General features: G+C 39.1%; 1 protein-coding gene across 7 annotated transcripts in view; it reads left to right on the forward strand.

Moving 5' to 3' along the window:
- Positions 1-14,460, forward strand: part of PPM1B (protein phosphatase, Mg2+/Mn2+ dependent 1B) — a 46,955-nt gene that overhangs the window by 15,628 nt on the left and 16,867 nt on the right. For 5 of the 7 annotated variants that reach the window (XM_033144886.1, XM_033144884.1, XM_033144890.1 and 2 more), the window contains exons 2-4: positions 2,102-2,238; positions 5,959-6,827; positions 7,493-7,610. In XM_033144886.1, the coding sequence (XP_033000777.1) occupies positions 5,982-6,827; positions 7,493-7,610 (964 nt within the window). In that variant the 5' untranslated portion in view covers positions 2,102-2,238; positions 5,959-5,981. The remainder of the gene's footprint in view (positions 1-2,101; positions 2,239-5,958; positions 6,828-7,492; positions 7,611-14,460) is intronic. The other 2 variants (XM_033144887.1, XM_033144888.1) reach the window with 1 other exon arrangement.

The following is a 14,460-nucleotide window of genomic DNA, read 5'->3' on the forward strand; positions in this document are numbered from 1 at the left end:
TTGGACCCTTTGCAGTAAGATTCAGACCTAGTTTTGGGACAAGGTCCACCTTGGTTACCAAGGGAAGGAGTATGTGTGGGTAGGGGAGTATGGCACTATTAGTTTTTTGGACACCTGCTTGTTTTCAGTACCATTAACCACGGTATCCTTTTGGACTAGTTCTCAGGATTAGAACTGAACACATGGCATTGTGGCTGTTCTGATCCTTCCAGAATCAGATGGTGGTGCTGATATACATCTGTTCCACCCCTTGGCCATTGGGGTACTTCATTGTTTCTTCTTATCCCCCATGTGGGTACAAGGCAAACTCAAGGGGGAGCAGATTCCTGATCCTACCAGAAGAAATAATCCTGCAGCTGCTATAGTCATTGTCTTCTCTTTTAACATTAACACCAGGAAAAGAGCATGCAGAAAGCCTGCCCAAGTGCAGCATTGTGTTTTCCCATATGAGGATAACTGTGTTGCATTGTGGCAGTTGTGATAGGGGGTTGAGAGTCATGTGAGGAAATGGATACAGAAGCAGATACTCCCCCAGCATTTTTTGTAAATGAAAGCTACAGTCAAAAATATTATTAGAACACTATGTTGGGCAAGTCTTCATATTTTTTTTATGAATGACAGTGCATGGGAAAGCTACACATTATTAACTCCAAGACTTTCCTTCACATAATGTATCCAGTCATACTTGACATTTTGCAGTATATTTTACTAGTACTGTATCTCCAATTCATTGGATGGGTTCAAAACAAATATAGAATCCCTGTTGATGCCAAATCCAGATCAGCTAAGATCTTAAGGATTATAGATAGGCAATAGGCAGTGAAGAACAAGATAGCGTTTAAACTGCTTATGGCGGCTTTCCTTCAACAAAAGTCAACTTCTAATATTTTGCTGAAGTTGGAATAATTAACTCTTTAAAACTGGTTCCTTTAAGTCTCTAATGTGTATGTTCATGGCCAGGGACCACTGTGTCGAATTGTTATTGATGTTTGATACAATGATTCATATTGTCTAAATCTACAGCTTCTGACAATTCCTGAATATATCCATATTTTTAAATCAGTGCTACATGATATAAGTGTTGAAACCATTTGGTCAGTGTTCCTTCACTTTCTCTGTTATTAATAAGAGGTGAATATTTTAGTTTGATATGGGCTTCATACACTGGTAGTAAAGATGCAGGACTGTAAAATGTATTTTCTTGTACCCACATAAATTTAAGCACAAATAACCATTAACTGCATGTGTTTTCTGTTAAAAACCAGCAAGTGCACATTTATGGAAAGTGCTCAGATTATGTAGAAATATCTTTTAGAACCCCAGAGGTAGTTGCATAATGTTGCAAAAAATTACCATGTCAGCCTTTACAATCACTGGTCTAACTCTGTTCATAAAACAGTTGTAGAAATAGTAGTTCCAGTGGTTCAGCAAGACAGGAGTAGCATATTTCTCCTCACTATAATTGTATAGTGGCAGAAGCCTGAATATGTGTTGCCAGGAGCCCATAGAGTTTGACAAGATAAACTGTCTTCGTAATTCTCATGTTTTATGGGCTGGAGACTTGATTTCTGAACTTCCATGGCTACTCTGCAGCCTCTGGGAATCCATGGCTGACTACTCTGAACTGTTTTTCAAGTTTATCTTGTCAGGTTTGTTTTGTACTTATTTATTAACAGGATTAAAAGAAAAGGCAACCCCCAACCCTCAATACTAGTTCCAATCTAGCAGCCTTGCCTAAACAGTGTTCAGATTATTAGGAATGGGGTCATCTCAACAGGCTAGATGCTTTGTTTCCATAAGTCTGGTGCCAAAACGCTTGAACTAGTCAATGAAGGAAATTTTCAGGCTTCATTGTAGAGTAAAGCAACCCTGTAAAGTGGTCACTTTATAGAGCAAATAGAGTTCTGACTGTTTGACAGATTTTTCTAAGCTCAGCGTTATGTTAAACACAGTATAAATGGATAAACAGTTCCTGGTTTCGTATGTGTTTCTGAAGCATGTACTATAAGAAGAGTGACATAAGGGCATTTTACTACATTCTTAGCTTCCTAGTTTCGTTGTATAATCTAGAGGTACTAATTACTACTACTTTTTCTCTTAGGAAATTCCGAGTTAAAATAAATGTTGCATCCTGCATTATCTGAAGCCTTTCAAGCTTAATCAGTTCCTGTTGGCTGAAGGAATGTAAACCCTAAGGTTTTAGATCTGTGCAAAAATTGGCAGAGCTGCAGTTGACAGGTAAATACTGTTTTTACTGTAGACGCAGTGCAATGAAACACATAATTGGTCTCTCTACATGTTGGAACCATATTAATTAATAGCATTTATTTGTTTAGAACAGATACCTGATAAAAAATCCATTTCCTTTTAAACTTATCCATTATATCTGTGATCCTTCATTTTCAGGCTGTTAAATGGAAGTCAGCTAGTGGTATGCCTTTAGTAGTAGCTTACAATTCCTGTAATCAAATATAGGGCACCGTTAGCTGGCTTGTGACACATTTAAGTATATTCTCTTACATACATATATTCATTATGAAGTTGCCCAGCACTGCTTTAGAGATTTTTTCATGCCTTATTCCTGTGCACTACAAATCCTGTTCCCTAGAGTTAGAGTTGGCAGTTCCATGCAGCAAGCAATTCCAGGATTTGGATTATCGGAAATGTTGGAAAGAAATAAAATAAAAGTGTACTTGCAGACATTTGTATATCCAAATGTCTATGGCTATGCTCTGCCTATACCGTCAGAGGCAATATGCCTCTGGATACCAGTTATTGGGATTTTCAGGAGGGTAGAGTGCTGTTGCACTAAAAGTCCTCATAGCAGAGGCATTTCGTTTGCCTCTCTGATAACAGGATTCTAGAGTGTCTTTTTATACTATTATCTAGATCCATGCTACATTGTTAAATTGTATGTGCTCTCATAATCCAGTGACCTCCAGTGTGTGTGCCACTATTGGCCATTTGCTTCATGGTATGTGGCCAGAACTGTTGGGAAGACTCATCCCACATATCCTGTAGCCCAGTAGAATTGATAACAAGTTGCAAAATATAACTTGATTGTGGTAGCCTTTCGAATTGCGATTACTTCCCTAAAGTTTTATTGATACTCAACTTGCTGTATAAGATAGTTGGCAAAATTCTCTCTCCATTATTCAGAGTCATTAATGAAACCTCAGACTTGCCCCTCTAAAGCATTGTTTGCCATTGTATCTGAACTGAAAAGTTGTTAATTGTCTTTGACCTCCAAAGCAGGGTGGCAGTCCTTATTTTGGAGGGCAAGGTAGTTTGCTGGTTCAGGTAGAATGGTAAATTGGTTTGCCTAAAAAACAATGTAGTAAGGGTAGCTTGTTGGCATGAGGCTCATTCCCCAGACAGCAAACAAGATTACATGTGAAATGACCCGTTGGTACTAGCTCACAGTTACCTGTTCATAAATGAAAGTAGTAGCTTACCTCATATATGTGTTATGAACTGAAATGCTTACATTTTGCTCATAAGCAATCCTACTGTATATAAATGAAGCACAACTAAAATATTTGTGAAGCTTTCTGAAGTGTATATTAATGCTGAATGGTAGCGATCCTTTTCCAAAGATTTCATTTTAAAGCTGCCTGACTTTTAATATATTGTGTGGTGTGCTGTTACAAGGACCCTTTTGAAATTGTGCTATTATTCCTCTGCATCACTAGTTCATGTTGTTGTTGTTCAGTCGTTCAGTCATGTCCGACTCTTCGTGACCCCATGGACCAGAGCACGCCTATCTTTCACTGCCTCCCGCAGTTTGGTCAAACTCATGCTAGTCGCTTCGAGAACACTGTCAAACCATCTCATCCTCTGTCACCCCTTCTCCTTGTGCCCTCCATATTTCCCAACATCAGGGTCTTTTCTAGAGAGTCTTCTCTTCTCATGAGGTGGCCAAAGTACTGGAGCCTCAACTTCAGGATCTGTCCTTCCAGTGAGCACTCAGGGCTGATTTCTTTAAGGATGGATAAGTTTGATCTTTTTGCAGTCCATGGGACTCTCAAGAGTCTCCTCAGCACCATAATTCAAAAGCATCAATTCTTCAGCGATCAGTCTTCTTTACTTCACACTTCTTCAATAGTTCATAGAATGTAGCAAATGCTACCTACTTTATTTTGTGTTAAGATAAATTAGATGTTTCAACATACCATTTTATCACTTATGGTGGTTGTGTAGGGTAACAATTTTGGGAGATAGTGTTCTCAAGAAAACGTTTAAAAGAATGTTTCCCAAGAACCCAGAAGCTTTTCTTCAGGGAATAATAATGACAGAAATCCCCCCAAAACAAATTAACTGATGTATGTATGTAACAACAGCTGCCCAAATTCTAATTGCACAAAAATGTAGAACAAATATTGTCCCATCAAGAGAAGAATGGCATCTCAAAATACTAGAATATTTAAAATTAGCCAGTATGATAAACAGATTAATAAATAAAGATAAGATACTGAAAGAGGACTGGATATTATATACAGATTATATGGAAAAGTATTATAACAAGAATATAATCATAACAGTTTGAAAAAACACTCAGCAACATGAGATTACGTAAGATACTGAAAATAATTTAGAAGAGTAAGAAAATGCAGTTAAAAGGTCAGATAGGAAACCATGGAAAGAATTAAAAGTAAAGGAATTAAAAGTAAAGATATATAGGATTTAAATAACTTGAAAGAATGTAGTTGTGTTATTATTATTACTACTTGTTCATGTTTTATATTTCTGCAATTGTCTTTCTTACCATTTTGTGCATGACTGTAACATAGTATGTGTTCTTGGCAAGGTATAACAGAAAAAGAAATAAGAAATATTTTTTTAAAAAAATATAGATGTGTCAACATACATTGTATACCTGTAGGTGTCCATGAAGCAAAAGCTGCTTTTTAAATTGTGGCTTGGCCTGGTTGCAGGGAACATAAGATTCTGTGTTTATGTTGGAAGGCCTTTTATTTTATTTTATTTGGTTTTTTCTTTGTGTTAACATTTCAATACAAAGGAATTAATCAAACATCTGTATGCTAGTATAGGCCATGAAGCTCTGGTTTAGAATGGCATAGCACCATTTTGATTCAAGGAAGGAAGCCATGAGACAATTATGTATTCATAAGAGTCCAATGGAGTAACACTTAACTGTACAACTTTATAGTGGCTGTAACTGAGAAGTAATCATGTTTGCTAATTTCTGTATAAAGAAGCAAATAAGGCACCTTCCCCTTACACATGGAAACCAGTATGTTGGGGTACAGGGTTTCAGACATTACTTAGTTCTCTGTGTGCAAGATGTTTTTTATATGGAGGAGCTTTCTTTTTCATTACTTTCCCACCTACAGTCTGATGCTACAGTCCCTAGAGGTCTGCATGAGTAGATTGCTTTCATAATACTTAAAAGGAAAGGATAAGGACAATAAACAACAGATACAGGTGAAACTCGAAAAATTAGAATATCGTGGAAAAGTCCATTTATGTAAGCAATTGTTTTCATTAGCTACTGGAGTTTCATATATGAGATAGACTCATGACATGCAAAGTGAGATACGTCAAGCCTTTGCTTGTTATAATTGTGATGATTATGGCGTGCAGCTGATGAAAAACCCAAAGTTGAAATTGTTAATTTGGGATTCTCATCAGCTGTACACCATAATCATCACAATTATAACAAATAAAGGCTTGACATATCTTGCTTTGCATGTCATGAGTCTATCGCATATATTAGTTTCACCTTTTAAGTTGAATTACTGAAAGAAATGAACCTTTCCATGATATTCTAATTGGTTGAGTTTCACCTGTATTAGTAGTCTTTCTGTCTGCCATGGCAATCTATTGTTCACCATAGTTTTGGCAGCCATGGTCAGGTTGTGTTGAATGATTCAAACAGTTCTTTGCATGATTTCTAGTTGATACTACTTGTATTGATGGTCAAAATTTGTTTTGCAGATATTTTTGCAAATTAGGTAAACATGGGTGCATTTTTGGATAAACCAAAAACTGAGAAGCATAATGCTCATGGGGCAGGAAATGGGCTGCGCTATGGCCTCAGCAGTATGCAAGGATGGAGAGTGGAAATGGAAGATGCTCACACAGCTGTTGTAGGAATTCCTCATGGTTTAGAGGACTGGTCCTTTTTTGCTGTTTATGATGGTCATGCAGGATCTCGTGTGGCAAATTACTGCTCAAACCACTTATTAGAACACATCACTAACAATGAAGACTTCAGGGGAACAGAACAGCCCGGCTCTGCTCTTGAACCTTCAGTGGAAAATGTAAAGAGTGGAATCAGAACTGGCTTTTTGAAAATTGATGAGTACATGCGCAATTTTTCAGACCTCAGAAATGGCATGGACAGGAGTGGCTCAACAGCAGTGGGAGTTATGATTTCACCTGAGCACATTTACTTTATCAACTGTGGAGACTCACGTGCTGTTCTCTATAGGAATGGACAAGTCTGCTTCTCGACACAGGATCACAAGCCTTGCAATCCAAGGGAGAAAGAGCGAATCCAGAATGCAGGAGGGAGTGTCATGATCCAGCGTGTTAATGGCTCGTTAGCAGTTTCTCGTGCTCTGGGGGACTATGACTACAAATGTGTGGATGGCAAAGGTCCTACAGAACAACTTGTTTCTCCGGAACCTGAGGTTTATGAAATTGTAAGAGCAGAAGAAGATGAGTTTATTGTCTTGGCTTGTGATGGAATCTGGGATGTAATGAGCAATGAGGAGCTCTGTGAATTTGTTAAGTCTAGGCTTGAAGTATCGGATGACCTGGAAAAAGTGTGCAATTGGGTAGTGGATACTTGTTTACACAAGGTATGCAACTTATTCTTTCTCTCCAAATAATTGAATAAAGTTTTTCTTTTTTTGCAAAATAAGAAAACTTACTCTAGTAAAATAGAAAGGATAGTTTCCCAGTAAAGAATGAGTCAGTGCAAATTCATGCAATTGCAAGCTTGTTAGGAGATCACTCAGCTATTGGATTTATGATTTTGAAGGAGAATTGATAAAATCCTACTCAGTAGTGCAGCTTAGTACATTTGAAAATGATTATTTTTGACAGTGTTTCTCAGTATTCAGAAGGTGAATGCAGAAGGCTTGGATTGCCAGACAGTTCAGAATTGAGCAGTTTTTTCCTTGAGTATCCTGAAATGTTTTTAAATGAACTTTGATTATCAATATATTAAAAGGAACGTCAATGAATGGTGCAACATTTCTTTTCTACTAATGGTTGTGCAAATTAAAGTGGAAGTTGATACCAAGGAATAAAGTAAAATACATTCTTAACCACAGTAGGTCACATGAGAAACATATGTTTAGGAACATATAGTTACTTAAACAAAATCTGAGAGTAAGAAATGTATGTCAAACCAGTAGTATTTAAGATTTTTAAAAATTTACACTGAATAATCAGGTCTGAAGTTGTGAAAGAGCGAAGCTAAATCTCAAATATGTACTATTTTTTTCCTTCCAAAATATAGGGAAGTCGTGATAACATGAGTATTGTTCTAGTTTGCTTTTCAAATGCTCCTAAGGTCTCAGATGATGCAGTGAAAAGAGATGCAGAATTGGATAAGCACTTGGAATCACGGGTGGAAGGTAAGAAATTGCATTCTGAATTAGAAGCTTCCTTTAGTTGGTGACGCACACAAACACACACCCAAGCTCCCAGAAGCAACTAAAGAGCTTTTGTCAAAATTTCGCTGGAGTATAGCACTAGTACAGCTAAAAAGAATTTTTGTCATAAATGTACATCTGAACCACAGGAATCCAGAGAGTAACCCAGTATAATTGCTGGTGTTTTTGTCTGGGCTTATACAGATAGTTCAGCTCCAATATTCAGTTTCTTATTTGAAGAATATGCATTATCTTGCTAATCTGCTCACTGGCCAATTATTAGTAGTGCAAGGTGTTAACATTTTAAAGCATGGTACAATTTCTGGCATATGCAGTGGGACTTATTCACTTCCCCCTTCTGCACCCCCCATCTTCTTCAGAGAGTCCTCTAATCCTCAAGCAGATTTTTAGGGTGCACAGGGGGAGGGGGCTGCCAGAAAGAGGGAGGGAAAGTCCTGTTGCTCTTGAACCGACCCATTGGGTGCCACTCATATTGTAAAGTTAGGAATGTTAAAACACAATCTCTTACTAAACATAGCAAATTCTTTTACAGAGCAGGCAAAGTGGCTTATATTTTTCAGCAGCTGTAGCTGTGGGATAATTTGGATTGGTGTCTGTGGCTTAATATACTGAATTGACAACACCACCATTCATATTTTGTAAGCGCTCTCTACATAAGACTAGCTACCTGGAAGGTTAAAGTATACTCAAAGTCCTGATGCATATTTGGTGTATGTTTACAAACCTGAGATTTTACTCAGGAACATAGTGTGTTGAATTATGAAATATCTGTGTGCCTAAATGTTTTTAAATCAACCTAAAGATTAATTGGGAGAAGAGAAATGGCCAGAAACCTTAGTTTGATGGTATATGTTTGTGGTAGTATATGGTACCAATTTTACTTGAGTACTGGCTATTTTCAGTATAAATTACTTCAGATGTAAGCCACTTCCCCTTACCCCACCCCCTTTTGAAGTGTTTCTTATGAAGCTGAAATCCTGTTCATAGAAGAGGGTGCAAGGAATGAAGTATCTTCAAGGTAGAAGGAGGTTCGGGGCTTGGGTATAAGTCAGGGATGCATCACCTGTGCCCTTTCAGGTGATGTTGTACTTCAACTCCTTTCAGCCCTAGGTGATGGTCGTGGATCATGAGAATTTTAGTACAGCAACATCTGGGAGGTCGCAGGCTTCCCACCTCTCATATAAAACCCAGTATTAAATTTTGGGAGAAATGGAAGGATAACATTCAGACCTTGAGAATAGAAACTACTATTTTGCATAATGGACTTTTGAATATTGCATCTATACATTTTTTTGAAACTTTGAAAGGAGTACCAGTGTAAACTTACCATTCTAGTTCCACCTGCTCATATTAATTTGATGCTGCTCTACTTTTGCTTTCTGACCCACAAAATCAATAACCAACTCCCCCCCCCCCGCCCCGGTTCTGTTTTGTGAAGTTTTGTAGGCTCTCCATTTAAACCAGAGTGGCTGATAAACGTGACTCATAACTAAGTTTTCTGGAAAGGTTTGAATTGGAAGATTTTCCTAGGCAAATTAGGCTAATTTGGATATGGTAATTTGCATCAGAGAATTGCCAGTTTGCATTGGAAAACTATTCTGATGCCCTGGAATAGGATACAATTTAGCATATTTATTTTACTTGTATTAAATAAACAAAGCTTTACAATACCCCATACTATATTTTGCCCCAATACAGCAGAAGTATTTTACCTGAAATATTTGAGGGCAGGAAAGTAAAACACACTTAATATAGTTTAAACATATTACATATAATTCCTCATTGGAATAATTGTAAAAATTTGAAGTACCATAGCATATACTTCCCTTGTGTTGTTTAAATTTAAGGCGGCCGGGGGGGGGGGGGGAAGGGTTTTATCCAGTGCTCTGCTTGCAGAGTTGCACTTATACAGTGGAGCTTCCTCTCCTCTCTCCATGCACCCTCTAAATCTGCTCTGGAGGGTCATCCAATCCTCTGGAGCAGATTTTGAGGCTGTGTGTGGGGAGTTGTAGGGGACAGGAAAGAGTGGAAAGTTCTTTTGCGCAAGAGAAAGTCTGCTGTGCTAGTGGAACAGCAGCACTGGATATGGACAAAAGCTACTGAAAACCAAAAAACTAAGCATACTTGCAAGGCACAAGGACCTAAAAAATGATTACAATTTTGAAATTGCCAATCTTGCCTAATGCTGTATTTGCAGTAATGAACTTATGAAACATAAAATCTTCCATGGAAATAATGCTCTGAAAAGTTATCCGCATCACCTCTGATAATGGAGTAAGATGTGGAGATGTGTTGACAGCATCTTCAACCAAGGATATGTTTCTGCTCACATAACCATGTTTGACAACTCAGGCCTGCACACCTTGCTTGTACTCAGTCCCAGAAAGCTTAAAACTCTGTGCCCAAACAGTGAAAAGTGCACCATGTGAAGCTAAAGTCTGCACCTCGTATAGATTACTGTAAATATGTATGATTTATTTTTACATAAACCTTCAATCTTTACTATGAACCAGCATTAAAGTCCCCCCCATCCATTAGATATATTCACCCTTTTTGACTATGAAGGTTTCAGCATGCATTGCTCTCACTTATTGACCAGGATAGGCTGAAGGGTTCCCTAGTTAGATGGCTTGGTTCCTGTCCATATTGATAATGGAGGGAACTGGTTTAGGGTACTTGGCTACATTCCACACTTTACAGGTGAAACTCGAACCCTTTGCAGGTGTTAAGGATTGAGTAGCTACTGCACCTTTGCACAATATTATAATTTTCTGAGATAGTGAATTTGGGGTTTTCATCTGCTGTACGCCATAATCATTACAATTATAACAAATAAAGGCTTGGCATATCTCCCTTTGCATGACATGAGTCTATCTCATATATTAGTTTCACCTTTTAAGTTGAATTACTGAAATAAATGAACTTTTCCACGATGCTCCCAATTTTTCGAGTTTCACCTGTATGCTACAAAGCACCTACTGAAGAGACAGATGCAACATTGAATTCAAAGGGCCACTGTCTTATTTGAACAATCAGCAAAATTGTTTGGGTCATCTGTATAGGGCTTTCGGTTGTTTCCTGTTTGCTTCCTTGATTCAACTATTGCAATGTACTGTTAAAGGATGTATCTTGAAAGCATTGCCCAATAAGCTTGCAGACTTGACCTGCTTATCAAACATTTTCTTGGAATCTCTTCATTTAACTCCTAGAAGTTCCCCTGGATACAATACTTGGCATTGTCTGAGTTAATGGTTGGTTGTAAACTGTTTTTTATTAGCTTCTCAAGCTTCCTTGCAGATCCTGACTGGGTACAAAATTAAATGTGTTTGTTGTCCTTAACGGTGTGGTGAAAGTTTTGTGAGTTAGAATGGAGTTAATAATGATCAACTGGATGATGAAATATGTCTTCATGACAGTACCTATTCCAAGGGTTAAATGAAATATTTTATTTAGTATTAATATTGTCTAGGATAGTTCTTAGAACAGTGCATGGATAAGCTTTTTCAGCTACATTCAGATAAGTTACTGTTTAAAAACATTAATTTTTAGGGACACTTGCAGGTAATCGAGCTGTTAGTTAATTTATTATACAGTCTGGTCATAATGCTATAGAAAATATGGCATAGCGTTTGGGTGGAATGGAATGGAAAATTATTATCTGGATGTGTGTTACCCAATATGCCCAAGTTGCTTAACTTTGTGCAGTTCTTGAACTATAGAAGTATGTGTTTATACCATTACCAGGGCACTTTGAGTCTTGTCTGAATAAGAAGTGGAAATGGCATTGGAAAAATATATAGACTAATTCAGCTGGAAAATTCACAGCCGTAAGATTAGGTCAACGTGAAATTTAGCTGTCCACTTCCCACTGTGGTCTCCTTCCCTCCAGCTTAGTCCTGGGAATTTCCACAGGGACAGACTTTGGTACTATGGTGCCCTGAGCTAGGCCAAAATTAGGTGCCCTCCTCTCAACTCTCTAGCCATCCTGGGCTTTGGAAAGGAGGCATGAGGGCTCCATTGGGGTCCTAGGGCCCTCCCATTTCTCTAAAGCTGGGTAAGTGTTAACTAGGCTTTGGGAAGGGAACTATAGGACCCTCTCAGGACCCCTCCCACCTCCTTCCCGTAGCTGGGCAAGTGCTTACTGGCTGCCCACTCTGCTCTGGGGAACTGGTTGTGCTGCCCTAAAACCACCTCTGATCTCAGTGCGCAGAAGAAGGGGTCCTATGTTTAAAGTTACTTTAAACAGTATTTGCCACCATTATGGGAAAGCAGCAGCAGTGCAGGTGCACTGTGGGTGATCACAGTGTCTTGCTCTGTGAAAGGCCCCTTCAAGACATAGGGAGCTGCCTTATACCAGGTGAGGCCACTGTTTTAGCTCAGTATTGCCTACACAGGCTGAGTTTTCAGACAAGAGTCTTTTTTTGCCACATCCAGAAATGCCAGGGATTGAAACTGGATCTTCTACATGCAGAGCAAATGATGTAGCACTAAGCTACAGTCCCACCCCTCCTCAATCTGATATTTGGGGTGGGCATTCCAGAGTGTACTTGAGTTGCTGCCACTTTGACATCAAATAAGGAAGCATGGCTAAGTGAATAGGAGAGTGGGCTAGCCAGAAACATGGTGGAGTTGACTTGACGGTGGTGGGCAAGCTTGTCAGCAGCAGATGCGGGTACATAATCTGTTGTCCCTCCCAATCCAATTCCAATAAATTTCTGTTGCTTGTAGACATAGTGCATTGCAAATACAGTAGAATCCTATTAGCACAGATATAAAACATGGATAAATATATTCTCCATTTAAATTGCAGTCAAAATAATAGACATAACACTTCCTGTGGTTACCCTTAGATTTAGCTTGCTCAAATTAACATCTTTACAAACCACTGACCTTTGGTTCAGGTTTCTCACTCATGTGGCTCAGTGTGACTCATGATGGGATCAGTTTTGCCCACACAAAGGTTCCACCTTACAGTATTTCGTCTCAATGTTAAGCACTTTTTGCTGAATATACCAAGTTTATTAAATGTTCAGCATAGTCAGCCACCTACCTGATCTGTCTACTTGGTTTTGGTTCTTGGAGGATGTTAATCTGGGTGCTATCTTCAAATTTTTTAAAAGAGGGTTGGCTAGTTTGTCCTTCTCTGGGTGAGACTTGGAGGCTGGAACTGAAGGGAATTGAGTCCCACATTACTTGGAGGGCCCCATAGCTACCTATATGTACCTGATTGTCTAGCATAATTTATATTGTTTATCGACCACTGTGTCACAAAGGCCTATATAACCTTACCTAGTTTTGCACCTTTGCATTCTGTTGAAAGAATAAGATTGTGTGTCTACCCTCTAGGTCAGTTCACATGCAGAACTATGCCATGTTTGGTACTATAGGAATGAGGCTTGTACTGCTGCATTCAGCCTGGAGAACTATGGTTTGCACCTGCCCAGCAATCCCTACCTTAACAATCCTGGTCGGCAGGGGAAGTACAGATAATAGTTTTCTGGTTTGGGTATAATAGCAAACTATAGCTTCCTTCACATGTTAATTGTTTGATATTTTAGATTAGTTGAATTATCCTACCCCCAGATCCATTCACTGAGTGTGGATGTCTACACAGGGGAATCTGGAAGTCTCTGGTCGTTGGCTTCTTCTGTGTAGTTACACATGCTCAATGCATAGATGTCAAGGGTAAGGCCACCAACAGAACTTGCATGTAAACAATGTGTGACAGCTTAATGGCTCTTCTGGGGAAACTGGTGGAAAGTATTGTTAAAAATAAAATAAAGCATATAGAAGAACAAGTCTTGTTGAAGCAGAGCCAACATGGCTACTGCAGGGGCAAGTCCTGCCTCAATAATCTATCAGAGTTATTTGAGTGTCTACAGCATGGGTCAGCAACATTTTTCAGCCATGGGCTGGTCCACCGTTCCTCAGACCATGTGGTGGGGCGGACTGTTTTTTTTGGGGGGGGGGTGAATGAACGAATTCCTATGCCCCACAAATAACCCAGATATGCATTTTAAATAAAAGCATACATTCTACTCATGTAAAAACACCAGGCAGGCCCCACAAATAATCCAGAGATGTGTTTTAAATAAAAGGACACATTCTACTCATGTAAAAACATGCTGATTCCCAGATCGCCCGTGGGCCGGATTGAGAAGGTGATTGGGCCGCATCCGGCCCACGGGCCTTAGGTTGCCTACCCCTGGTCTACAAGCACTTGACATAGTGCAGGGGTGGCAAACTCCCAAGAGACTACGATCTACTCACAGAGTTAAAAACTGGCAGTGATCTACCCCCTTTTGGGGGGTTCGGGTCAAAGTTGTTGAGTTTTTTTCAGGGAGGAGGTAAAGTATTGAGCTTTTTTTAGGGGAGCCACAGTTGTTCAGCTTCTTTGGGGGGAACCAATGATCTACTAGTGATCTACTGCAGACGTCCAGTGATCTACCAGTAGGTCACGATCTACCTGTTGGACATGCCTGACATAGTGTACTTGGACTTTCAAAAAGCTTCCAGCAAAGTACTTCTAAGTGAATTTAGCAGTCATTGAATAAGAAGAGTGGTCCTCTTGTGGATCAGGATTTGGTTAAGTAGCAGGAAGCTACCTACCGTATATACGCGAGTATAAGCCGACGCAAATATAAGCCGAGGCACCTAATTTGACCACAAAAAACTGGGAAAACTTATTGACTTAAGTATAAGCCGAGGGTGGGAAATGCAGCAGCTACTGGTAAATTTCAAAAATAAAAATAAATACCAATAAAAGGCTTGGAAAGAAAGGGTCTCTTACAGGGAGGGCTCAGGGGGTAAG

The sequence above is a fragment of the Lacerta agilis genome, chromosome 3, assembly GCF_009819535.1.
Source record: "Lacerta agilis isolate rLacAgi1 chromosome 3, rLacAgi1.pri, whole genome shotgun sequence".
Classification (NCBI taxonomy): domain Eukaryota; kingdom Metazoa; phylum Chordata; class Lepidosauria; order Squamata; family Lacertidae; genus Lacerta; species Lacerta agilis.